The 25,036-nt window shown below is 37.2% G+C and overlaps 4 protein-coding genes across 5 annotated transcripts in view; all 4 read right to left on the bottom strand.

Annotated features, from left to right (window-relative positions):
- The window catches only part of LOC134819178 (UMP-CMP kinase-like), a 40,659-nt gene extending 16,367 nt beyond the window's left edge, over nucleotides 1-24,292 (bottom strand). For both annotated transcript variants that reach the window (XM_063828969.1, XM_063828968.1), the window contains exon 1: nucleotides 24,280-24,292. The gene's annotated coding sequence lies outside the window, so the exon portion shown is untranslated. The remainder of the gene's footprint in view (nucleotides 1-24,279) is intronic.
- Nucleotides 278-3,379, bottom strand: LOC134819884 (zinc finger protein OZF-like). Its single transcript, XM_063830037.1, has 3 exons — nucleotides 3,215-3,379; nucleotides 2,202-2,740; nucleotides 278-1,289 (listed from the first exon to the last, which is right to left on the bottom strand). Exons 1-3 carry the CDS (start codon nucleotides 3,377-3,379, stop codon nucleotides 278-280), a joined length of 1,716 nt encoding a protein of 571 aa, XP_063686107.1.
- Nucleotides 3,589-4,856, bottom strand: LOC134819708 (zinc finger protein 239-like). Its single transcript, XM_063829799.1, has one exon. The coding sequence runs from the start codon at nucleotides 4,841-4,843 to the stop codon at nucleotides 3,695-3,697; it is 1,149 nt and encodes a 382-aa protein (XP_063685869.1). The 5' UTR covers nucleotides 4,844-4,856; the 3' UTR covers nucleotides 3,589-3,694.
- On the bottom strand, nucleotides 5,165-5,989 carry LOC134819709 (zinc finger protein 510-like). The gene has a single exon (XM_063829800.1). The coding sequence runs from the start codon at nucleotides 5,987-5,989 to the stop codon at nucleotides 5,201-5,203; it is 789 nt and encodes a 262-aa protein (XP_063685870.1). The 3' UTR covers nucleotides 5,165-5,200.
- Nucleotides 24,293-25,036: the final 744 nt, after the last annotated feature.

The raw sequence follows: 25,036 nt of genomic DNA, 5'->3' as shown, positions 1-25,036 counted from the left end.
GATATCACATAGGTAGTTTAGATATTTAAATGTTCTATGACAAGGTATGGTAATCACGTTGACAAATGATAAATAATGCCATATATTATTATATTACTATTAATTCCAATTATAGCCTCTTATCTATTGTTCAACAACAATTTATAATCAATCGTCATGGTAAATAAAATAACTTTAAATACAAAAACTTTTAGCGCAAATATCAAAAAATAATAAATGTATAATGCCATAAAATACTGATTAAATTGATTATTTAAATGAATCAACAAAAAATGGATCATTCATACGCTGTGTAGATACACTGATGTGTTTTTAGTTTCGAACTCTGAGAAAAAGACAGGGAGCATTCACTACACTTGAACTGTTTCTCTCCTGTATGAATACGCTGGTGTGCTCTGAGATTAGATTTCTGAGAGAAAGATGAAGGGCATTCATTACATTTAAACGGTTTCTCTCCTGTGTGAATGCGCTGCTGTTGTCTCAGAGTAGATTTCTGAGAGAAAGATGAGGAGCATTCACTACACTTGTGAGGTTTCTCTCCTGTGTGAATACTTTGGTGTGCTCTGAGATGACATTTCAGAGTGAAAGTTGAGGAGCATTCGCTACACTTGAACGGTTTCTCTCCTGTGTGTACACGCTGGTGTGCACTGAGACTAAATTTCTGAGAGAAAGATGATGAGCATTCATTACACTTGAAGGATTTCTCTACTGTGTGAATACGCTGGTGTGTTCTGAGATTAGATTTCTGAGAAAAAGACAAGGAGCATTCATTACACTTGAAAGGTTTCTCTCCTGTGTGTACACGCTGATGTGCTCTGAGATTATATTTCTGAGAAAAAGACAAGGAGCATTCATTACACTTGAACGGTTTCTCTCCTGTGTGAATACGCTGGTGTGTTCTGAGATTAGATTTCTGAGAGAAAGATAAGGAGCAATCATTACACTTGAAAGGTTTATCTCCTGTGTGAATACGCTGGTGTCTTCTGAGATTAGATTTCTGAGAGTAAGATGAGGAGCATTCACTGCACTTGAACGGTTTCTCTCCTGTATGAATACGCTGATGTGCTCTGAGATTATATTTCTGAGAAAAAGACAAGGAGCATTCATTACACTTGAACGGCTTCTCTCCTGTATGAATACGCTGATGTGCTCTGAGATTATATTTCTGAGAAAAAGACAAGGAGCATTCATTACACTTGAACGGTTTCTCTCCTGTGTGAATACGCTGGTGTGCTATGAGATTAGATTTCTGAGAGAAATATAAGGAGCATTCATTACACTTGAAAGGTGTATCTCCTGTGTGAATACGCTGGTGTCTTCTGAGATTAGATTTCTGAGAGTAAGATGAGGAGCATTCATTACACTTGAACGGTTTCTCTCCAGTGTGAATACGCTGGTGTGCTATGAGATTAGATTTATAAGAGAAAGATGTGGAGCATTCATTACACTTGAAAGGTTTCTCTCTTGTGTGATCTTCTGATTCAGCACTTATTAATTTATCAGAGTTCAAATTTGTACTGATACTGTTTTCATGGTGTTCTCTCATATGTTCAAAGAAGCGATGATTATTTAGGACATAGGCTTCACATTTTGGGCAAATTAAACCGTTCAAGTTTTCTTCCTGCTCAGTTTTAACTGCCTGATTTATCGTAGTTAAATTATCTGAATCCTGCTCAGTTTCAATCTCCTGTTTTATCTGAACTACATTGTCAGAATTCTGCTCAGTTTTTATCTCATGCTTTATTTGAGTTGAAATGTCACAATACTGAGCATCATTTATAGACTCCTGTTTTATCTGAGTTGAATTGTCAAAGTCCTGATAACACATTTCTTCAGCTGCAGTTGGGGATATGTTACTATGCTCTGACATGGCAATCCTGCAATAGTTTTATTGTAAAGAAGTATTCAGTATTAACATAGACGAATGATGAATAATGCCAATCTTATTATTAATTCAAATTGACACCCTTTATTGTTCAACAAAAATCTATAATCAATCGTCATGTTGAAAGAAATAACATAAAATACGAAAACTTTTAATAAAATGCCATAAAATGCAGATTAAATTAATTATCTAAATAAATCAACAAAAATGGATCATTCATATGCTGTGTAGATACACTGATGCAGATATGTTTTTAGATTTGAACTCTGAGAAAAAGTTAAGGTGCATTTACTAAACTTAGTCAAGGGTTTCCCGTTTCTCTCCAGTGTGGATACGCTGGTGTGTTCTGAGATGAGATTTCTGAGAGAAAGACAAGGAGCATTCACTACACTTGAACGGTTTCTCTCCTGTATGAATACGCTGGTGTGCTCTGAGATCATATTTCTGAGAGAAAGATGAGGAGCATTCATTACACTTGAAAGGTTTCTCTCCTGTGTGTACACGCTGGTGTTTTCTGAGAGTACATTTCCGAGAGAAAGATGAGGAGCATTCATTACACTTGAAAGGTTTCTCTCCTGTATGAATACGCTGGTGTGCTATGAGATTAGATTTATAAGAGAAAGATGAGGAGCATTCATTACACTTGAAAGGTTCCTCTCCAGTGTGACAACGATAATGTGAGACGAGATTAGATTTCTGAGAGAAAGATGAGGAGCATTCATTACACTTGAAAGGTTTCTCTCCTGTGTGAATAAGCTGATGTTTTCTGAGATGAGATTTCTGAGAGAAAGATGAGGAGCATTCACTGCACTTGAACGGTTTCTCTCCTGTATGATGTGCTCTGAGTTCAGATTTCTGAGAGTAAGATGAGGAGCATTCATTACATTTAAAGGGTTTTACTTCTGTATGAAGACAATTATGTCTTGTGAGAGAAGATTTCTCAGCAAAAGATGATGAGCATCCATTACAAGGTTTGTCTTCCATGTGGATATGTTGATGTGCAATAAGTTAAGATTTGCACGAGCAACAATAGGAGCAAACATTACATTGAAAAGGCTTTTCCACATTTGTTGTTGTTCTTGGATGATTAACCATTTCTTCTGATTCAGCACTTATTAATTTATCAGAGTTCAAATTTGTACTGATATTGTTTTCATGGTGTTCTCTCACATGTTCAAAGAAGTGGTGATTATTTAGAACATAGGCTTCACATTTCGGGCAAATTAAACCGTTCAAGTTTTCTTCCTGCTCAGTTTTAACTGCCTGATTTATCGTAGTTAAATTATCTGAATCCTGCTCAGTTTCAATCTCCTATTTTATCTGAACTACATTGTAAGAATTCTGCTCAGTTTTTATCTCATGCTTTATTTGAGTTGAAATGTCACAATACTGAGCATCAGTTATAGACTCCTGTTTTATCTGAGTTGAATTGTCAAAGTCCTGATAACACATTTCTTCAGCTGCAGTTGGGGATATGTTACTATGCTCTGACATGATAATCCTGCAATAGTTTTATTGTTTAGAAGTATTCAGTACTCACATAGACAAATGATAAATAATGCCAATCTTATTATTAATTCAAATTGATACCCTTTATTGTTCAACAACAATTTATAATCAATCGTCATGGTAAATGAAAAAACTTTCAATAAGAAAACGCATGAATATCAAAAATAATAAATGAAATGCCATAAAATGTAGATTAGGTTAATTATAAATAAATCAAAAATAAATGGATCATTCAATGCTATGTAAATACATTGATGTGTTTTTAGATTTAAACTCTGAGAAAAAGTTAAGGTGCATTTACTACACTTGAAGGTTTTCCCGTTTCTCTCCTGTGTGGATACGCTGATGTGTTGTGAGATTAGATTTCCAAGAGAAAGATAAGGAGCATTCTCTACACTTGAAAGGTTTCTCTTTTGTGTGACAACGATTATGTCTTGTGAGAGTAGATTTCTGAGAGAAAGATACGGAGCATTCGCTACACATGAACGGTTTCTCTCGAGTGTGAATACGCTGGTGTGCTCTGAGATTAGATTTCTGAGAGAAGGATGAGGAGCATTCATTACACTTGAAAGGTTTCTCTCCTGTGTGAATAAGCTGATGTGTTCTGAGATGAGATTTCCGAGAGAAAGTTGAGGAGCATTCACTACACTTGAACGGTTTCTCTCCTGTATGAATACACTGGTGTGTTCTGAGATTAGATTTCTGAGTGAAAGATGAGGAGCATTCATTACACTTAAGCGGTTTCTCTCCTGTGTGAATACGCTGGTGTGCTCTGAGATTAGATTTCTGAGAGAAGGATGAGGAGCATTCATTACACTTGAAAGGTTTCTCTCCTGTGTGAATAAGCTGATGTGTTCTGAGATGAGATTTCCGAGAGAAAGTTGAGGAGCATTCACTACACTTGAACGGTTTCTCTCCTGTATGAATACGCTGGTGTGTTCTGAGATTAGATTTCTGAGAGAAAGTCAAGGAGCATTCATTACACTTGAACGGTTTCTCTCCAGTGTGAATACGCTGGTGTGCTATGAGATTAGATTTATAAGAGAAAGATGAGGAGCATTCATTACACTTGAACGGTTTCTCTCTTGTGTGATCTTCTGATTCAGCACTTATTAATTTATCAGAGTTCAAATTTGTACTGATACTGTTTTCATGGTGCTCTCTCATATGTTCAAAGAAGCGATGATTATTTAAGACATAGGCTTCACATTTCGGGCAAATTAAACCGTTCAAGTTTTCTTCCTGCTCAGTTTTAACTGCCTGATTTATCATAGTTAAATTATCAGAATCCTGCTCAGTTTCAATTTCCTGTTTTATTTGAACTACATTGTCAGAATTCTGCTCAGTTTTTATCTCATGCTTTATTCGAGTTGAAATGTCACAATACTGAGCATCAGTTATAGACTCCTGTTTTATCTGAGTTGAATTGTCAAAGTCCTGATAACACATTTCTTCAGCTGCAGTTGGGGATATTATGTTACTTTGCTCTGACATGATAATCCTGCAATAGTTTTATTGTTTAGAAGTATTCAGTACTCACATAGACAAATGATAAATAATGCCAATCTTATTATTAATTCAAATTGATACCCTTTATTGTTCAACAACAATTTATAATCAATCGTCATGGTAAATGAAATAACTTTCAATAAGAAAACGCATGAATATCAAAAATAATAAATGAAATGCCATAAAATGTAGATTAGGTTAATTATAAATAAATGAAAAATAAATGGATCATTCAATGTGTAAATACATTGATGAGTTTTTAGATTTGAACTCTGAGAAAAAGTTAAGGTGCATTTACTACACTTGAAGGTTTTCCCGTTTCTCTCCTGTGTGGATACGCTGATGTGTTGCGAGATTAGATTTCCGAGAGAAAGATGAGGAGCATTCATTACACTTGAACGGTTTCTCTCCAGTGTGAATACGCTGGTGTGCTCTGAGATTAGATTTCTGAGAGAAGGATGAGGAGTATTCACTACACTTGAACGATTTCTCTCCTGTATGAATACGCTGGTGTGCTCTGAGATTAGATTTCTGAGAGAAGGATGAGGAGCATTCATTACACTTGAACGGTTTCTCTCCTGTATGAATACGCTGATGTGTTGCGAGATTAGATTTCCGAGAGAAAGATGAGGAGCATTCACTACACTTGAACGGTTTCTCTCCTGTATGAATACGCTGGTGTGCTCTGAGATTAGATTTCTGAGAGAAAGATGAGGAGCATTCATTACACTTAAAGGATTTCTCTCCAGTGTGTACACGCTGGTGTCTTCTGAGTGTACATTTCTGAGAGAAAGATGAGGAGCATTCATTACACTTGAACGGTTTCTCTCCTGTGTGGATACTCTGGTGTGCTCTGAGACTACATTTCTGAGAAAAAGACAAAGAGCATTCATTACACTTGAAAGATTTCTCTCCTGTGTGGATACGCTGGTGTGTTCTGAGATGAGATTTCTGAGAGAAAGATGAGGAGCATTCACTACACTTGAACGGTTTCTCTCCTGTGTGTACACGCTGGTGTGCTCTGAGTTCAGATTTATAAGAGAAAGATGAGGAGCATTCATTACACTTGAAGGGTTTTTCTCCCATATGAAGACAATTATGTTTTGTGATAGAAGAATTCTGAGCAAAAGATGATGAGCTTCCATTACAAGGTTTGTCTCCCATGTGGATACGTTGATGTGTAAAAAGTTTGGATCTGCACGAACAACAATAAGAGCAAACATTACATTGAAAAGGCTTTTCCACATTTGTTGTTGTTCTTGAATGATTAAACATTTCTTCTGATTCAGCACTCATTAACTTATCAGAGTTAAAATTTGTACTGATATTGTTTTCATGGTGTGCTCTTATATGTTTAACAAAGCGATGAATATTGAGGAAATATGCTTCACATTTCGGGCAAATTAAACTGTTCAAGTTTTCTTCCTGCTCAGTTTTAACTGCCTGATTTATTGTAGTTAAATTATCTGAATCCTGCTCAGTTTCAATGTCCTGTTTTATCTGAACTACATTGTCAGAATTCTGCTCAGTTTTTATCTCATACTTTATTTGAGTTGAAATGTCACAATACTGAGTATCAGTTATAGACTCCTGTTTTATCTGAGTTGAATTGTCAAAGTCCTGATAACACATTTCTTCAGCTGCAGTTGGGGATATGTTACTATGCTCTGACATGACAATCCTACAATAGTTTTATTGTAAAGAAGTATTCAGTACTCAATGAAATAATAAGTTTTCAATGAGACAATAAGTTTTATTTTAAGTTCCCTTAATCATAAATCAAGAAGACAACAAATTTTTTCAAGAAAACAACAGAACTTTTTGTACACCTCTACGAAAATTTGGAATGATCTCATCCCCTATGTATTCAAAATAAGTGATGCTAATGAAGATGGATAATAATCCCGGGTTCTTCCAAAAATTCAGACTTATCAGCCTCGTCAGGTATTATTAAATCTAACCTTAAAAAGCACTTGCTATCCCTTCAAAATCGAGATAAAAAATAATAATAATTTAAACTTATAGATTATAGTGGCACAACAACTTAAAATGCACAGGTGTGCCACGAAAACAAGTCAGGGTACAAGAAAACCTGAAAAGCAATCCACATTTAGGTTCCAAACCATAGAAAATTGTAAAGACTTGATACACTAAATTACAAGGTTAAGGGTATGCACTTAACAGTAGAAACGTTGAAAAAATAGTAAATTAATTAATATCATAGTTGTGGAACACAACAAGAAAATTGAGAATAATCTTGTGTTTAAAAAGAAACGTTTTCAGATAAATAATAATAATAATAAATTAATGTTATTTTTATACAGCACCAAAAGGTTAAATAATTTAAATTTAACCCTTATGCACAGCTGTAAATGATACTTAAATTAACGAGAGTGTGCATCTTTGCCTTAGACGGTGGTGGAACAAGAAACTGTTCAGAAAACAGGCGATAAAAACTGTAAAATATAACGTGAGTAAGTAAGGCAGATGTACCTAACAAGCAGATATCCAAGAAGGGTTAGCAGGTTTTCTAACAGAGGACTAGAGGAAAGGATAATGACTACAAGAAATCGCAGTATGAAACTTAACAGCCTAACAAATTTAAAAATCAGGTTTATAAAAATGAAATTCCCTGATATATTAAAAATTCTATAAAAACTCAATAAAAATTCCTTAAAAAATCCATAGAAATTCTATAGACTCCAAATATACAAACAATCTGAAGTTTCCAATATACTATAAAAATTGATTGAAGAAGTTTACTGCAGAACAGTAACTGATGATAAAGATTATATCTGAAAATCCAATACAGTCATACCAAACAATCTGGGCAACATAAAAGTAGAGACAGTAAAAAAGAGAAGAAAAAGATGCTCTAGTACTTGAGACAAAATACAAAGAATAAGGTAGCTTTCTCCCGGGTGCCAACCCAAAAAATGTTGGTGTCCCAGGATAGAGCCTCCTTTTCCGACCTGCACTACAATTTTGTTGGCAGACACAGTGAAACGCAAAAAAAAGATTATTGTCTTAAATGTTGCCCAAAACTCCTTGAAAACTAATGGCCTAAAATAATTTAATTTAAAGCGTGAAATTGACCTGCTATAAGATAAACAATAAACATTTTAATTAAATTTTAACCTTCAATAAAGGATTAGTTACTCAGTACAAATCAAAGGACTTTCTAAACAGGTGAGCTTTAAGTTTTCCCTTAAAGTCCTTGATGTTTACACATTTCGTGATTTCTTGAGGAAGATTGTTCCATAATCTTGGAGCAGATAATGAGAAGGCTCTGGGTGGACTGTTTATGGGGCAATGAAGAGATCCATCTCTTCCACCACTGGAATTGTACTTAACAAGGTTTGACAGGTATGAAGGTGCTAGCCCATGGAGCAGTTTGAAAGTTAACAGGAGTATTTTAAATTCAATACGTTCTTGTACCTTGAGCCAATGAAGTTCTTTTATGTAGGGATCAACTTCTTCTCTCTTCTTTAGACCTTTGACTAAGCGGCATGCTCTGTTTAGCAGAGATTGTAGCTGTTTCAAAACAGAATGATTAGCTCCAAAGTAAAGTGCATTACAGTAGTCAAGGGAACTGATGATAAGAGATTGCACGATGATTTGCATTTGAGTTTCAGAGAGGAATGGTTTCATTTTTGCACTTTAAAAGATTCCAGTGACATGCAGTTCTTAATTTCAAGAGGCAGCTCATTCCATAATTTAGGGCCAACTTTCTGAAACGATCTTTCTCCATACTGTGAATATACTCTAGGTTCAGTCAAATAGATAAGATGATTATAATTGGCATATTTAAACATGTTACTTAAATAATCTGGTCCCATACCATTAATACATTTATAGACGAGAAGCAATAACTTCTATTGAATTCTGTAACTAATAGGCAGCCAATGAAGGTCTTTCAGAGTGTCTCCTAGATGATCATATTTATATAGTCCTACTATAGCTTTAGCAGCTGCATTCTGAACGAGTTGGAGTTGGTGACCCTAATACATGGTAACTAATCTATATTATATCTCAAATTCTACATCCAGTACGGCTCTGCACACATGATATCTCTCTCTGCCATGAAACATGGCTAACCTTTTAAAATATGATTTAAAACCAAAACCGAAACTAAAACTCAAATGGGCTCTCCTGTGTCACCAAACTAGACCAATAAGCAATTTTAGATAATTATATTTTTCTATATTTGTATAATAAGTATATTGACGTAGTGGATGGTTGAGGGGGTTTCAAGCACAGGTCACTCTCAAATCCTAAAGATAAGCAGTGGCCTTCGGCACTTCAAACATCTTCAAACCTCGGCCTCCCCTGATTTATTTATTATTGATATTGTTTGATTGTGCCGTAAAAATAAATATTTGTTTTATTATTAATATACTCTACAAGTATGATCACACTTATTTTAATGAACAAGAAACCCATAATCAAAACAATCAGATACTCGTCAACTCAGTAGCAGCTTCCGTCCGTATATAATGTCCGTCCGTAATAATGTGTACTGTCCTTATCCTTTCTGCGTCCCCGTCGTTTTGTTTTGTGAAATGTAGTCGTGTTTAAATTCATATAGCCATGTGTATACGCGTACTGCCTTCGGCGGTCGCGCGCTACTGCAAGCGAGAGGGCTCTGGTTAGAGCAAGTGTTTAAATATTTTAATTAAACGTAACTCAATAGTTAATAATAACAAACACAAATACTATTTTAAATAATTGATTAATATCGATTACAAACAGCATTAGTTATTCTTTTGATTCATAATGTCAATCCTTCCTAGCTCGGCAAGGCCCAGTGGTGCATCTCGCCGATCTGTGGTTGCGAGAATATGCGCGGCGCGGCCCAGTAGTGCATCGCGCTACAAGTTATTCTCTAATAACCTTTTTATATGTGTTAAACGATCCATGGCCTATATGAAATTCAATAATGAACTTTATATTATTAGTGCCGCGTGCTGATAAATAACTAGAAATCAATCAACCCAATTGTGGCGATAACAAATTTTTGTGCTTGGCCGGTTTTAGGTTTGAGTTTGTGCTTCAAAAGTGGTAAATCGGGTGCTAGTAAAGCTTTTGCAGGCAATTGGCTCCTTTTGCCAACTGCTTTTGTGTTTTGGTTTAAGCGTTGACTGATGTTACCCGTCTAAATTTCTTCGAAGTAATGCGCGCTGCTTTCTTCTCGCGCGCCGGGCCAGACCATTAAAAATGGTCAAGTTTAAGCGCTGACTCACATTTGGAACTGGCACGGGTATAATTTTAATATCCTACGAAGTCTCGAAAAACTCGTTTAATATCTTAACAATATTTAAAGTTTATGGTTTTAGGTTTAAGCGCGGCGCACCGCTTATATATTATAGCTTCTTCTTACTGGGCCAAGCTCAGCCTGTCATTCCGCCGAATCTCGTTGTTTATGAACATGATAGCCTGAGGTCCCCAGGTAAAGTTGATTATATGACGATTTCAATCCGTCGAGATCGTTGTAGCGCGATGCGTTACTGTGCCGCGCCGCGTACTCAATGAGGCTTCTCACAGCGACACTGGCTAGATCGGCGAAATGCACTACTGAGCTGTGCCGCGCCGATCTGCCATGAATTGACATCGTCAATTAATCAAGATCGTTGCTCTGCAAAGCAAGAATGCTAGTTTGCGCGGCGCGTCGAAGCGGCGAAGTCCTCCAACAGGTAAAGCTTTTTCATTTTTTTGTTTTCAGCGCTGTGTTGCTAGACGCTGTATTATATAGCATGTGGGTCAAGCGCGGTGCCGCGCCTAAGCATTTCACATAGCCATGTGTCTACGCATACTGTGAGACGCGCTTGTTTCACAAGTAGGTTGGGCGCTACTGCAAGCGAGAAAGCTCTGGTTTGAGAAACCTAAGCAGCAAAAGAGTTATTTATTTTAAAATTTATTTTTGTATCTCAAAAATGATGTAAAGTTTTTAATATAACGTAGAATTAAAGCTATTTCCGTACAGCATAATTATTTGATTGACGATGTCAAGCCTTTCTAGCTTGGCGGGACCCAGTGGTGCATTTTGCCGATGTACGAAAGTTGTAGGTTTACAACCTACCAGGACGCGCGCCGAGTTTGACTCGTCGAGTTTGACTCGCCGAGTTTGACTCGTCGACGGTCCCAATATATGGAACAGATATTTTACGAGTATCACCCGTTAACGAAAGCATTGTTGGATGCGCGCGCGACACAGTAGTGCATTGCGCGACCCAATAGTGCATCATGCTACAATCTACGTATGCTCGTTAGAAAAACTATGAACATGCTAGCTTTTTTTATTTTTGTTAGTCGGCTGACATCTAGTCTTGGGTTGTACTGGATGTAACAAGTTTATTATCGGATGTCTACTTATATTTATTATGATATCATTATTCATTGTATTCTGCGTAAAATTATTTTTATCCCGGTTGTTGCGACAAATGAAAATGCTCTCAAATAAATTAATGTACACAAATTTTGCCTCAGATATTAGGGCCTGTCGTGATATCATGGATCGCTTAGGTTCCACCAGGATCTGGTAGTCCTCATAATTCTGCGGCCTCTATGTGTCGCTATCTCGCACAACTCTTTAAGAATCTTGTGGATTTGGCATGTGAAAATTTGCAGCCTTCCAGACATTGATTGGGTTAACGAGGTGTCGTACGTCACCTCAAGATCGGGTGACAGGGGGCTGACCAGGCCAGAACCCAATTGATTGGGCCTGAGGTCACGTGATTATGAGCCTGAGGTCACGTGACTATGACGTCACCAGACCTTCCTCTCCGTTTCCCGCTCATTGGACCAGGTGAGCTTGCATGCATGTGAATGTGGGTGTAAGTATAGCTGTACTGTAGTTTATACCTAATTAAACCCCTATAGAAACCGACAATTTATTTTCTGGCAGAAAGCTAGAAATTTACCAAAATATCGTCATTGTTTTAAATTTATTTTGATGACCATTCCTGACCTAAAATCGCACGAGAAATCGATTAAACTTGGTTTCAGAACTCAACAATGCTTCCTTATGCCTCAAAATCCATGTTTTATCGATACAATCAACATATCGATCCTGTAGTTCAACTTATTACTTAAAGGGTTCAAGTATAGTTACGCGGTAGACAAACTAAAACAAAATTGTAGGTTTATAACCTACCAGGACGTGTGCCGAGTTAAGCTCGAGTCGAAGGTAATATTTGGAACAAATATTTTACGAGTATCACCCGTTAAATAAACTTATATGTATAAAAACCTTGTGTTATGTGGCAGTTGTATTGCAATTTGTGCAATTTCAGTTGGGCAGCTTTTTTAAAGTGTCTGTTATTTCAATTTTCGTAAACCTACTACCTGGGAATGTAATGAAATAAAAAGGTGACCATCTTTGGTTATTACTAGCACTTTGCTAATCCAGCAGATCTACTTTCGTAAAATATTTTGTTATTATTATATTATTATAAAACAGGATCTTACCGACAAAAATGATTCTTAAAAATACCTTAATGCGGTAAACTGTACCCTTGAAAAAGATTTTCCCAACATCTGTTGCATGCAGCTATATCTCTAATTTCGTTCAATTCATGCAAGTTGTCCATTTGCAAATTTCTACTACTTAAATCACTTCTTAAAACCGATAACAAGTTCATTCTAGGTCTCCCCAATCTACCAATGAATAAATTATCTGATTCAATAGCAAAAGAGAGAGCCGTTTGGGCTGGGGTGTTCTCCATACTCCTGAGAATGTGTCCAAACATCTTCCACCGCTGGTGTTCAATACGCTTGGATAACTTTTCAACTTTGCACCTTTCATACAATGCTTTGTTGCTTATCATACCTTTAGGCCATTTGATGTTTAAAATGGACCTGAGGTGTCTACGATGGAGTGTGTCCATTTTCTCCATGGTTGCTTTCTTAGGACTCCAACTATTTGAGTTGTAAATCAATACAGATACAACTTGAGCATCATATAACCTCAGCTTTCTTTCAAGGGAAATTTTCTTACCGGACAACCATACTTTTCCAAAGTTCTTAAAAGCAATCTCAGCTAGGATTCTCCTTCTTTGAATGTCCTTCTCAGTACAGAGTAAGGAACCTAGTGACTTGTTACTTCGCCATGGTTCGTTATTAGCTAATGGCTGACCGTTTGTGTCTTTATCAGATTTTTTCGCCAGGTAGAAGGTACTGAATTCAGTTTTACTTTCATTTACTTGGAGGTTCCAGTCTTTGAGAATCTCCTTCACTGTAGGAAGGAAAATTCTCAGTTTCTCGATGTCCTCGTCAGCAAAGTCACAATTGTCTGAATATTCCCACTCAGTTGGAAAACCTAGTTCTGATACTGGTGGGTTTGGTCTCCCAGATACAGCTCTGAGGTGGTGTAAGGCTGCTGCAAGAATAAGTGTGAATAGCTTTCCAGATAAACTGTCACCTTGAAAGGCTCCGAGTAAACTTTCAAACTCTTCCGACAGTGAGGAGTTAACACGAACTCTAAGGAGAGTATTCGATAGAAGGTATTGAACTAAGCGAATGTCGTCGTCCGAACAACCAGCATCCTTCAAAACATTGATGATAGTGTCCCTTTTCACGGTATCAAAAGCTCTACTCATATCAATACCCATTTTGCTAAATGTCCATTTCTTCCTCATCACAACAGATATTAGCATTCTCTGAGCCCACACAATGTCAGAGCAGCTCCTACCTCTCTTGTAAGCACTCTGCCATGGCATGGTGTAGTTGTCAATTCTACTCTCAACCCGTTTTAAGGCAATTTGAGTGAGCATCTTCCTTGATCCGTTTAACAGTGTAAGTGGTCTAAGGCTTGTGAGGGGACCTTTAGGTTTACCGGGCTTCTGTAGAGGAGTCACAATACCTTGTCCTATTGAACTTATGTATTTGTTCCCACTAAATGACTCGTTAATTGCCTCAGCATACTTCTCAAAAGTGATATATTTTGTTAACGATTTCTAATATAATTCAAGTTGCGCTGGTGAGGCTCAATGTGGTAAGAAGGTGGTAGGGGAGGATAGGAAATCTGGGCAACAAATTGCTGTCGCAGAGCACAGACAGCAAACGAAAAAGCAGAAGAAGTGAAGGTACAATAAATCAGATATATTGTATTTCCTAAGTGGCTCACAAGTAGGAGCTCATCCATTATTTCTTGTATTGTCACAAAAAACGTCTGTAGCTTAACTTAATTTCAGATCACATCATTGTAATGGATTATAAATAATGCTAAACATTAGCCATATTAAGTGAAGAGTATTATGTAGGCTTTTAACAACCATATACCTTACTCGGGATTATTACGACGGGTTTATTAACGACCGGTTAAAATATGGTTCAGGAAAAATATGGCGAAATTGCTCAAAACCCACCACATTTTCCCAGTCGCCATTTTACCGGTGTCCATTCTTTCAATTTTAGATTCAAAAATTTTGTCTCAGATGTAATTGATAGTGAGATTGTTGTTACTTATAGGAATTTTTTGTGATCCCCTTTCTGCTGGTAGTAACGTGTTGGTAGTCTAGCACTCTAGCAAATTCGTTGTTTTGAATTAGCATTAAATGTTTACGTGTATCAAATAACCATTATGACTCAATTTGTAGAAAATCTTCGAAAGAATGCATCGTTCACATTGTTTAGAATTATGAATAAATGACTGATGAAACTGATTCATGTTATTGACAGTTTTAATTAATTCAAGTTTTAATTTAACTGTTACTTTTACTTTGAGTCCTATTTCATTATGTAGAGTTAGTCGATACGTAAGAAATTAAAAATTGGCCTATTTAAATCAACTTTGACAATAAGGATATATGACAAGAATTGGGCAAAAAGGTGAATTTTTTGCAATTTTAGCCAAATAAAGTCGAAAAACGTACAACAAGTGTCCCAATAGTCTTCTTTAGTGAATATAAGACAACGATTAAAATATGAGCACCCATAACCCTTGGGAACCCTAAAAGCTGAGACGGCGGGTTTATTAACGACCGGTGAAAATGTGGTTCGGGTAAAATATGGCGAAATTACCCTAAACCCGCCACTTTATCCCGGTCATAATAATCCCGAGTAAGGTAATGCTTTATATCCCACACCCAAGTAACAGAAATGCAATTGATTTTAACCTGTCGACAATATTTCAGAAAAGATTCCCGCAAGCAAGCATGTTCCTTCGTTCTGCTCTGATCTCTACTCTGTTATTAACTGATGATGGACTTTGATACGATTTGTTGATATGATTTTTTGACGTATTGTATACAGCTAACACTTAACCATATGGTTCAGACAAAAGGACAATTAAACTGGTGTTTTGTTTTTAACGGGTGATACTCGTAAAATATTTGTTCCAAATATTACCTTCGACTCTATACAAGTAACTATACTTGAACCCTTTAAGTAATAAGTTGAACTACAGGATCGATATGTTGATTGTATCGATAAAACATGGATTTTGAGGCATAAGGAAGCATTGTTGAGTTCTGAAACCAAGTTTAATCGATTTCTCGTGCGATTTTAGGTCAGGAATGGTCATCAAAATAAATTTAAAACAATGACGATATTTTGGTAAATTTCTAGCTTTCTGCCAGAAAATAAATTGTCGGTTTCTATAGGGGTTTAATTAGGTATAAACTACAGTACAGCTATACTTACACCCACATTCACATGCATGCAAGCTCACCTGGTCCAATGAGCGGGAAACGGAGAGGAAGGTCTGGTGACGTCATAGTCACGTGACCTCAGGCTCATAATCACGTGTGACCTCAGGCCCAATCAATTGGGTTCTGGCCTGGTCAGCCCCCTGTCACCCGATCTTGAGGTGACGTACGACACCTCGTTAACCCAATCAATGTCTGGAAGGCTGCAAATTTTCACATGCCAAATCCACAAGATTCTTAAAGAGTTGTGCGAGATGACGACACATAGAGGCCGCAGAATTATGAGGACTACCAGATCCTGGTGGAACCTAAGCGATCCATGATATCACGACAGGCCCTACTCAGATATATGTTTTTTACGTTTTGAATTTTTAACACTTGTTTTTAGATCATGACTATATACAAATAATACGATGTAGTTACATTGAAACGTCGAGTAAACTCCTTTCCCTAATAAGAGCATTTTCACCTGTCGCAACAACTGGGATAAAGACAATTTTACACAGAATACATTAAGACAATGCGACTCATAAATAATACTCCATTATTCATTGAAATGGCAATAAAATTTTGTTTTACTTACACTGTTCACTTCCCATTCTTGCGGGAAGTGAAGCTATCTTTCTGATCTGATCAGGCACAAAACTTTTGCCCATAATAGCTGCTATAAAGTCTTCCTTGACACAATATTCCAAGAGTTTTAGGTGATTAGAAATCCCTGGGGTGGTACGGCAAACAAAGTTCCACCTTTTGGAGGTTCCGTAAATGAAAGCGGAGTATGCTAGCTGGGGTTCGTTTGCAGTTACATCGACAAGCCCTAGAATGTCTGCTTTCCAACTTTCTGTCTCCTTTAAAATGAACTCTTTTACCCCTTCTTGTGATCAAATATATGACCCAAGATAACGGTGGCCTTTGGTAGTAATTTGTACATCTGAAAAGAGCTCCTTAGCTTTGGTAGCATGCTCTGGTTTCACTATCAACCATGTCTTGCTGGGCTTTGGGTAATACCCATACATGGGACCGTGATCTTTTAGGTCCTCCCAAGTCTACACTATGATATTGTATAGTCGAGGATACAAAATGCAACTTCAGGGTGGATATTATCTATTGAAGAGCTGGCTCGAAAGATTTTGGCCTTTGTATCAATGGTTATAATAAGCTATAAATATCTTAAACTTAACAGTGCTAATCTGTACAGGAAAAAGACTTGGGAGTTATAACCCATAATTCTCTGCTTTGGAATGAACAGATTCAGTGGCGTAACTTTGCCTGTTGGCGCCCCCCCGCTCAGTGACAAAAAGCGCCCCCTAAAATTTTTTGTGTCCCTAAAAAAAAAGAAAAAAAAAAAAGAAAAAAAAAAAAAAAAAAAAAGGTCGGGTACTTTTTTCTTGCCCCCCTTAAGGCTTTTTGCGCCCCCCTGAAGTAAAAAAGGGTACCCCAAATATTTTTTTCGCGTCGACGGAACGCTAAATTGGACAGGGAAATACACAAACAAGGCGTTTTTTCAGTGAAAGGGCCTAAAATTCAGGAAAATTGCGCCCCCCTTACACGGCGCCCCCCCGCACAGCGGGATCTGCGGGGCCCTAAGTTACGCCACTGAACAGATTAAGGCTTCAATATCTAAAGCCAACAGAATGATATGTTGGATTGTTAGAAATCTGATTATCAGGGAAAAATCTGTGATGATATCCATTTACAAAGCTTTGATAAGACCCCATTTAGAGTATTGTGTTGAATTGTGGAGTCCAGTTGCAGCTCATGGAAGCTGGGGGATCACCTTGGAGCTGGAGAGCGTCCAGAGGCGGTTTACCCGTCTGATTTAATAAAACAAAAGTTAATAAAACAAAAGTTAAATTTATTACCAATTATTCAATCAATACATATCATAAATTCTAATATTGGAAACACAATGCAGAATGGATGTCTTAAACTATAATTTTGTTGTCACTAATAATCTATTTACTTTCAAAGTTGAAATTTAGTTAAGTATGAAATGCCACCACATCATAGTTAGGGTAAAATATAATTCTTAAAAATTTTAAAATTGAGAAGATTGCTCTATGACTTAAAATTTAAAATTTAGCAAAAGATACCTAATTTTTAAATAGTTGGTTACAGTTTATGACAGTACTGGCATGATCAATTTTATTGTGGCTGGTAAAAGGACCCAGTTGCCTGTAAGGGCTTTACCGAACCCCTGGGGACCACAATGTGATAGGATCAGGCCAGATGTTTCTATGTAGAGCAATTTATTTATTTCGGAGCTATGGTTACGTGGTATAGCTGGTGGTCATGTTTAAAGGTCAGTTTATCTTTGTGTGCTAATTATCCATCCAGATGCTTAGTGATGTGAGTAAATCATGCCCTTCTACAATATATAACGTTTAACTATAAATTTGTTTTTACCACAGAAACTGTGGCACTAAGGTCAAGAATTAAAAATTTGTACTCTCATTGATACATGATAGTTAAAGCGTTTTTTTTTTCCCAGCACTACTACACAACAAAAACCTGTCGGCCCACCGAGGAAACACAGTCGCAGAACAAGGAACCCAATTGTGCTCCTCTATTCTGCGATCGTGTGTATTTACTATAAACTAGCTAAATGCAGTTAGTAAAATTTTCTGGAATCATTAAAGTCGTTTGATTAGTTTATGTGTCAAAGTAATGTCCATGATAATCATATATTTGGATCCCCGGTGGGCAAACACTCGTCCCAAAGGCTAAGGCAAACCTTTCAATGTTTCACCATACGAAGTAAGGAGATTTGAACACATACTCAGCCTACAACTCCACCCATGGGACGAGACGTCGTGAGCCTCAAAATATATAGCATATACCCAGTCAGCAAACACTATACACAACATACATACGATAACAAACAATGTATAATGCCATTACTTCATTTAAATGAAAATATATCTGCTATCTAATTTTAAAAAAATTGAAGAATAAACCTGAAGAGAGGAGAAGGAGAGAGGGGTTTGGGAGAGGTAGAGTAGGAAAACAACAGGATCCTGTGCCGCAGGATTTTAAAATTTGTTGTATGATGATTCGTTTTGTGTCGTCTCTTAGATTAATATAGACCTCTGATACCCTTGTCATGGTTTTTTGCAATAACACCGTGGTTTACTCATATGATTATGTTTACTAAATCAACCTATTTCAATGATAATTCATTTGCATCAAAGTTGTAACTGCACCAAAGTTGTCGGTCATATTTAGATTGTAGTTCTAACAAAGATTTCTTAAGATTATTCTTGAATATACTGATGGGAGTGGAGAAGTCTATTTCACTTGTTGACTTACGGCAGTGATTCCAAATACTAGTTGATTGATAGATGAATAGTGAGGATGGAGTGGGTGGGATGAAGTAGTTGTCTCGTCTTGGTGACCTGTTGAATAAAGAGAACATTGAGACTGGTGATTGGAACTTATTAATTTTAAACATTTCCAGTAAACAGTGCAACTTATGAAGATTGTGGACAGTCAGGAAGTTATACTCGTTACAGATTGGTTTACTGTGTTCTAGTTCAAAGAAATCTTTGCCTAACATCTGCTTGATAACTTTACCGGTCTTATCCCTAGTGATAGGCCTTACTCTGGCACATGTTTTGAACTTATTGAAGTATGCATCATTATCACCAAAGAGAATTCTTATGCATTTCTTTTGTGTTTTAAATATGGCTTCTAGTTTATTATTTGATACACCTCCCCAAACAGATATTCCATAACATAGGTGTGATTCAAAAAGGGTGTGGTACAGGTCCTTATATAGTTTTTTAGGTACACAGCGTCTAATTCCACATAGTCTACCTATCTCACATTTCAATTTACGGTTTAACGCTCTTAAGTGAGCATCCCAGTTCAGTTTTTGGTCAATAATGACTCCAAGAAACTTAGTTTCCTCCACCTTTTTAATTACTATATTATTTAGTGTCAGTTCTAATTCATTGGTGTTTGAATCTGGTTCATTTCTACAGTTCGGCTTAAAGTGGATATAACAACATTTCTTTATGTTGATATGCAGCAAGTTACTCTTCATATACTGATGAACAAGTTTAAGAATTTTATTAGCTTTGCAGTAAAGTGTTTTTATACATTTATCTACAACAAATATGTTGGTGTCATCGGCAAAAAGTATAAACTTACCTAGGTCTGATACTCTATATATTTCATTGATGTAGATAATGAAAAGCAAGGGACCTAATACTGACCCCTGAGGAACACCAAATATTACAGACAGTTTTTCGGATTCTTCTCCAAGTACTGAAACATATTGCTGTCTATTAGAAAGGTAACTGGCTATCAATTTATTTGCAGTCCCTCGAATTCCATAATCATTCAGTTTTTTAAGCAGTTTATCATGACAGATTGTGTCAAAAGCTTTACTTAAATCAATGAAGATGCCTAGTACGTGATTTTTATCTCTTAAAGATTTTTCAATGTAGTCGACAGAGAAGTTGAGTGCATGGCTTGTCGAGTGATTTTTTCTAAAGCCATATTGATTTTCATATAATAATCCTTGCGACTGAAAGAAACTGTAAAGCCTGGAGAATATGATTTTTTCAAGTATTTTACCGAATATCGCTAAGGTTGAGATAGGCCTGTAATTTTCAAGAAGCTCAGCATTTTCTTTCTTATATATTGGACTTATTTTACCTACTTTTAGGTCGTCTGGAAAAAATCCCTGTTGCATACATTCGTTGTACAATACCGATAGTAGTGGGCTAATTTTGCCTGATACTGCCTTTACTATATGTACTGGTATGTCGCTAGCCTTGCCATTCTTAAGTTCCGATATGATCTTAGCCACCTCCTCAGGTGAGCAGTCATGTAGATATATATTAGCTGTATTCGATTTAGGTAAGAAGTCACAGAAACTTGGAAGCTGATTTATTTGTATCTCTCCTAGTTCTGTGTAGGCTGCATTAAGGTTAGATGCTAGGGATACAAAATACTTATTGAATTCATTAGCTATAACTCTGCGATCAGTTATCTTTTCATTGTCTATGGTAAATATAGGTCTGATATCACGTTTCTGTTTGCCACGAATTTTATTTATCAGTTCCCAGGTTTTCTTGGAATTTCCCTGAGTTTCAAGAAACTTGTCAGAATAATATTCAGATACAGCTTTTTTACGAACCTTTTTTAGAGCCTTTCTATATTCTTTGTAGTCATCATAACGGTTTCTTTTATTACAGCAGATAGAACACAGGCATGTGCCCCCTTTTGTGTCAGTTTCGCCTTGTTTACACTTAACTTTCCTGACTTTCGCCCAGTCATCATACAGCCCATGGCAGTGGTTTACTGAGGCTATAATCCCGCCAGTAATCCATGGGTTGTTCTGGATAGTGCGCTTAGTGGTTTTGGGTACAGCTAGTTTGCAGGTTTCGTCAATGCTGTTTTTAAAGATATCATGAAAGTTAGTAAAATCTATAATTGGTTCATTGTCTAGTTTGTTACCCAAGACTTCAGCAAATTTATCAGTGTTTGATTTACAATAGTCATAATATTGAGTGTGCTTGTGAATATTTTTGGTCTTGCTAATTTCCCAGTCAAATATTGTAAATATAGGGAGGTGATGAGATATGTGATCAGTTATGACTCCAGAGGCAGTAACAGAGTCTAGGTCATTTGTAATGATGTTGTCGATGCACGAGGCATTACATCCAGGCTTTTCATGAGTTGCTAATGATATCAATGGAAAGAAGCCTCTACTAAATAGGACATCTTCATACTGTGCAATAATGCTACTGTGGTTACTATGGAGATTAATGTTAAAATCACCTGCAATGTGTGTATGTTTTGGTGCTTTATCAAGTATTGACGACAGTTCTTGGAGAGCTTGCTCAGCATTGCCACTTGGAGGGCGGTATATTACTCCTATAGAAGTAGAATTTCCTAGACTACCTATAGTTACAAAGAGGGTTTCTAGATTTTCTGTTACTTGTGAAAGGTTGTTATTTTTGACAGCATTGAAGGAGTTCAGGACATATAGAGCTACTCCTGAGCCTTTTACTTTCGAGTCGAAGGTATCTTGATAGAAGCTCTCATAGCCTGTGAGTTCGTACAAGTTTTTCATTTCAGGGCCTACATTCGTTTCAGCAAGACCAATTACAGAGAATTTGTTAGTAAACCTAGCTATTTCAATTGCCAGCGAGTCAAAGTTTGATTTGTTGCCATCAAGATTTTGAAATATTAGTGAGTTTTGCACTTGTAATTCGTTAGCAAAGGTGCGGTTTATGTCTTTTACAGAATATGAGTCACAGCTTTCAAGTACCTCAGAGATTTTACGTATTACATCATCTGCATCAGTGTTGTCATCATTGTCATCATTCAGAAGCTTAAATGGGTTATAACGGTTTACTGCTAGGTGGATACAATTATTGCAGTACAAGTCAACTTTTTTATTTTGTTTGTCACTGGTGTTAAAACATCTAGAGTGAATGGGACAATTACAGTGGTAGCATTCAATTATAGATTGACCTAAGTAAATACTTTTTAGACAGTGGGCACAGACCTCTTTTTTAAGAACATTCATGTTGGAGGCTGATAGCCTTCAACACGAGGCTGTCCTCCGGCGGCATGAGAATAAAGTGTTGAACCAACCTTACCGTCCCTCCTCCCCCTCTTCCTCCTATCAGTCCCTCCATGCATCCTAACAAGGACAGTATTACGGATTAAAGTAGCAAGTTTGGCCACTCCCTTCCAATTAAGGTGCAGGTAATCCGTTCGGCCATATCTGTCAAACTCCCTGGACAAGGTTAGGCAAAGTAAGCCAGTGTTATTGTCAAGGAAGTCATCAAAGCCATCAACGAACTGGACACCAAAGTTTTTGGGGAGTAGCTCACGACGAATAAGTTCTATAAAGTAAAGAACTTTCCTATTTAAATCAGCATTTCGAGTTGGTAAAAGAGGACAAAGAAATACTTGGGCAGTTGGATTGGCCTCTTGAATTTGCTCAATCTTGAATTCTAGATGACTAAATATAGCAAAAATTTCACGCTGAGATTTAACAGATGGTCTTCTAACATCATTTATACCACACATAATAACAATGTTCTTGTATCCACATGCAAGATATGGGTTAATGTCATCTATTGTAGGAGTCCAAACATTCCGACCAGGCAGCCACTTACCAAAGCTCCTTTTGTGATCCTCTCCAAATTTCATACCTGCTCCATTTGAATCAGAGAAGATACAAGTACTGGCACGATTCTTTCCATCTATTGATCTGAAGGTGAAACTATATCGTACTGCACCAGTGACTGACCCCTTCTGGATAGAGTGCTTGTAGTGAGCCTGACTCCTTCTGGTCATCCTGTAAACTGATCTTGGAGTACACTTGTGCGTGTGAACTGGGTTGTTCATTTCAGTGAAGAGGACTTTGCATTCACCTCCAATGGAAAGAGTCAATATGCTAGACTCTGGATGTATCACCGGTTCATTGTCTGAATGTTCAGGCAGATAACCCTCGCCTTCTTCATAGCGGTTGATCAACACGCTATTCATTACAGGGTTTCCTTCTGCACAGAACTCCTCATTGATTTTCAGGACAAGTGCAGCAATTTTATCAGGGATCTCCACGGTTTTCTTATTCTCATCTCTGGATCCGCTATACTTGTACTTCTCTCCAAAAGAACATACTGAATGCCCATTCTCCTGACTGAACTGAAGAGATTCGCAGTATTGGAGAAGGTCTGATTCAGCATCACTGTCGATGAATTCTTCCACGGTGTCTACCACAGGTTTTTCCTCATGTTTAAAGGTGGTCTTTGATAGAAGGTGCTTATCATTTAATGCAGAACCAGATGATGGCTGATCATGAGGAATTGTCGTCTGTTGGGAAGATAGTTGGTCTAGAGACTGCTTGATTCCTTCAGTTCAAGAGAAATATGCGGTTCCTGCCGAGTATGTTCATCAAGCTGGTCTATGATATCATGTATCAATTTCTCAGTGTCAAGCTTGGGAGCAGTAGATGAGACAAGACCTTTGGTGGAAAGATCTGTGATTTGTTTCTGAAGGTCTTTAATAGCCTTTTTGACACCACTTACATCTTCACTTAGTTCTCCTTTACAATGGTCTTCTATGTTTTTGACTCGGTTTTGATGGTCTTTCAAACCATGTTCATTGGTTAGCAGGTGTTGCATGTGAAGGTCGAGGTTTTGGATCACCTGGATCGACTCTTTCATTTTATCAACATCAATTGTTGATAGTGATTTCGTCAAGGTTTCTATGTCCTTGAGATTCTGACAGGCAGAGTGCACCTCATAATCACTATTGGACTGTTGTAGACTCAAGGTGTTCCGACATTTGTAGCAGAAGTTGTCGTATGAGATATCTTTGATGGTGGTTGGTACGGGTGCAACGTAGCAAAATGGACATAACCACTTTTCCAGCTTCATTATTGACGGCTTCGTGATACCCTTTAGTCCCAGACAATCTGCATGCCAGTTCTGTTTGCATCCTGTGCATATTAGCTTGAAGCTTCCAGCATTCGATTGGCTGCATGGGCATTTATCAACATTATGATGCTCTTTTTTAGCGGTTGGCCCTGTTCCTGTCACAGAGCCACGTCTATTTCCGGTAGATGGTGTTTTTATACCTGTACCTGACATCGCACAGCCAAGCAACACACAGCTAATAAAGACAGCACAGCAAACAAATCAAGCAACAAATAACTCACGTCTCCCCTTTGGGGGTACTAGTACATGCTATCCCTGAACTCAAATTATTTGTTATATAGCAGCGCTGAAAGTATTAAAAAAATTGACGAGGTGGGTACTCTTCCATACAGTCGTTGACTGGAAATCCTCAATTTAACAACGCTGGCAGAGCGGCGAATACGTGGGGACCTCATTGAATCTTTTAAAATGATAAGTGGTTTGGCCAATTACGGAGCTGGTTTGTTCAGTATGAGCAGATCTGGTCTTAATGTGGTATCAAACAGTAGATGCAGTAAAAGTAGCAGTAAAATGAAGAAAGCCCACAGTTCTTTTCTTCCGGAGAGGGTGAGACCATATTGGAACAAACTCCCCTCGGATGTCAAGAATTGTGGGACTGTGTTAAGTTTTAAAATAAGATTAGAGGCTTTCAAAAAAGAGACTATTTTAAACGGATCTGTAAATGATAGTCATTTTTGGTATGTTTCGGACGAAGTATTAGGAAAGATTGAGGGATTAAATTATGCTACTAATAAAGAGAAGCACAATGAATATCTAGTGTGTAATCCTCATGTTGCTAAAAAACGCTTTATCAACTTATATAGTAGTGGAAAGTATGCAAATTAGATTCATTTTAACTTGGTTGTCTAGGCCAATAGATTTAAGATCATTTTAAAACTTTAGTAGATATATTTTTGATGATGATGATGAAAATCTAAAATATATGGCTACAATGAGCATTTTAATAACAATATTAATTCATTCCTATAATGTGTCATGTAATGATATTAAAACCGTTGTATGTATCTACTTAACAAACT

The sequence above is a fragment of the Bolinopsis microptera genome, chromosome 8, assembly GCF_026151205.1.
Source record: "Bolinopsis microptera isolate Bmic1 chromosome 8, MBARI_Bmic_1.0, whole genome shotgun sequence".
NCBI lineage: Eukaryota > Metazoa > Ctenophora > Tentaculata > Lobata > Bolinopsidae > Bolinopsis > Bolinopsis microptera.
The sequence above is the reverse complement of the archived record's forward strand: the minus strand, read 5'-3'. Positions and strand labels throughout refer to the sequence as shown.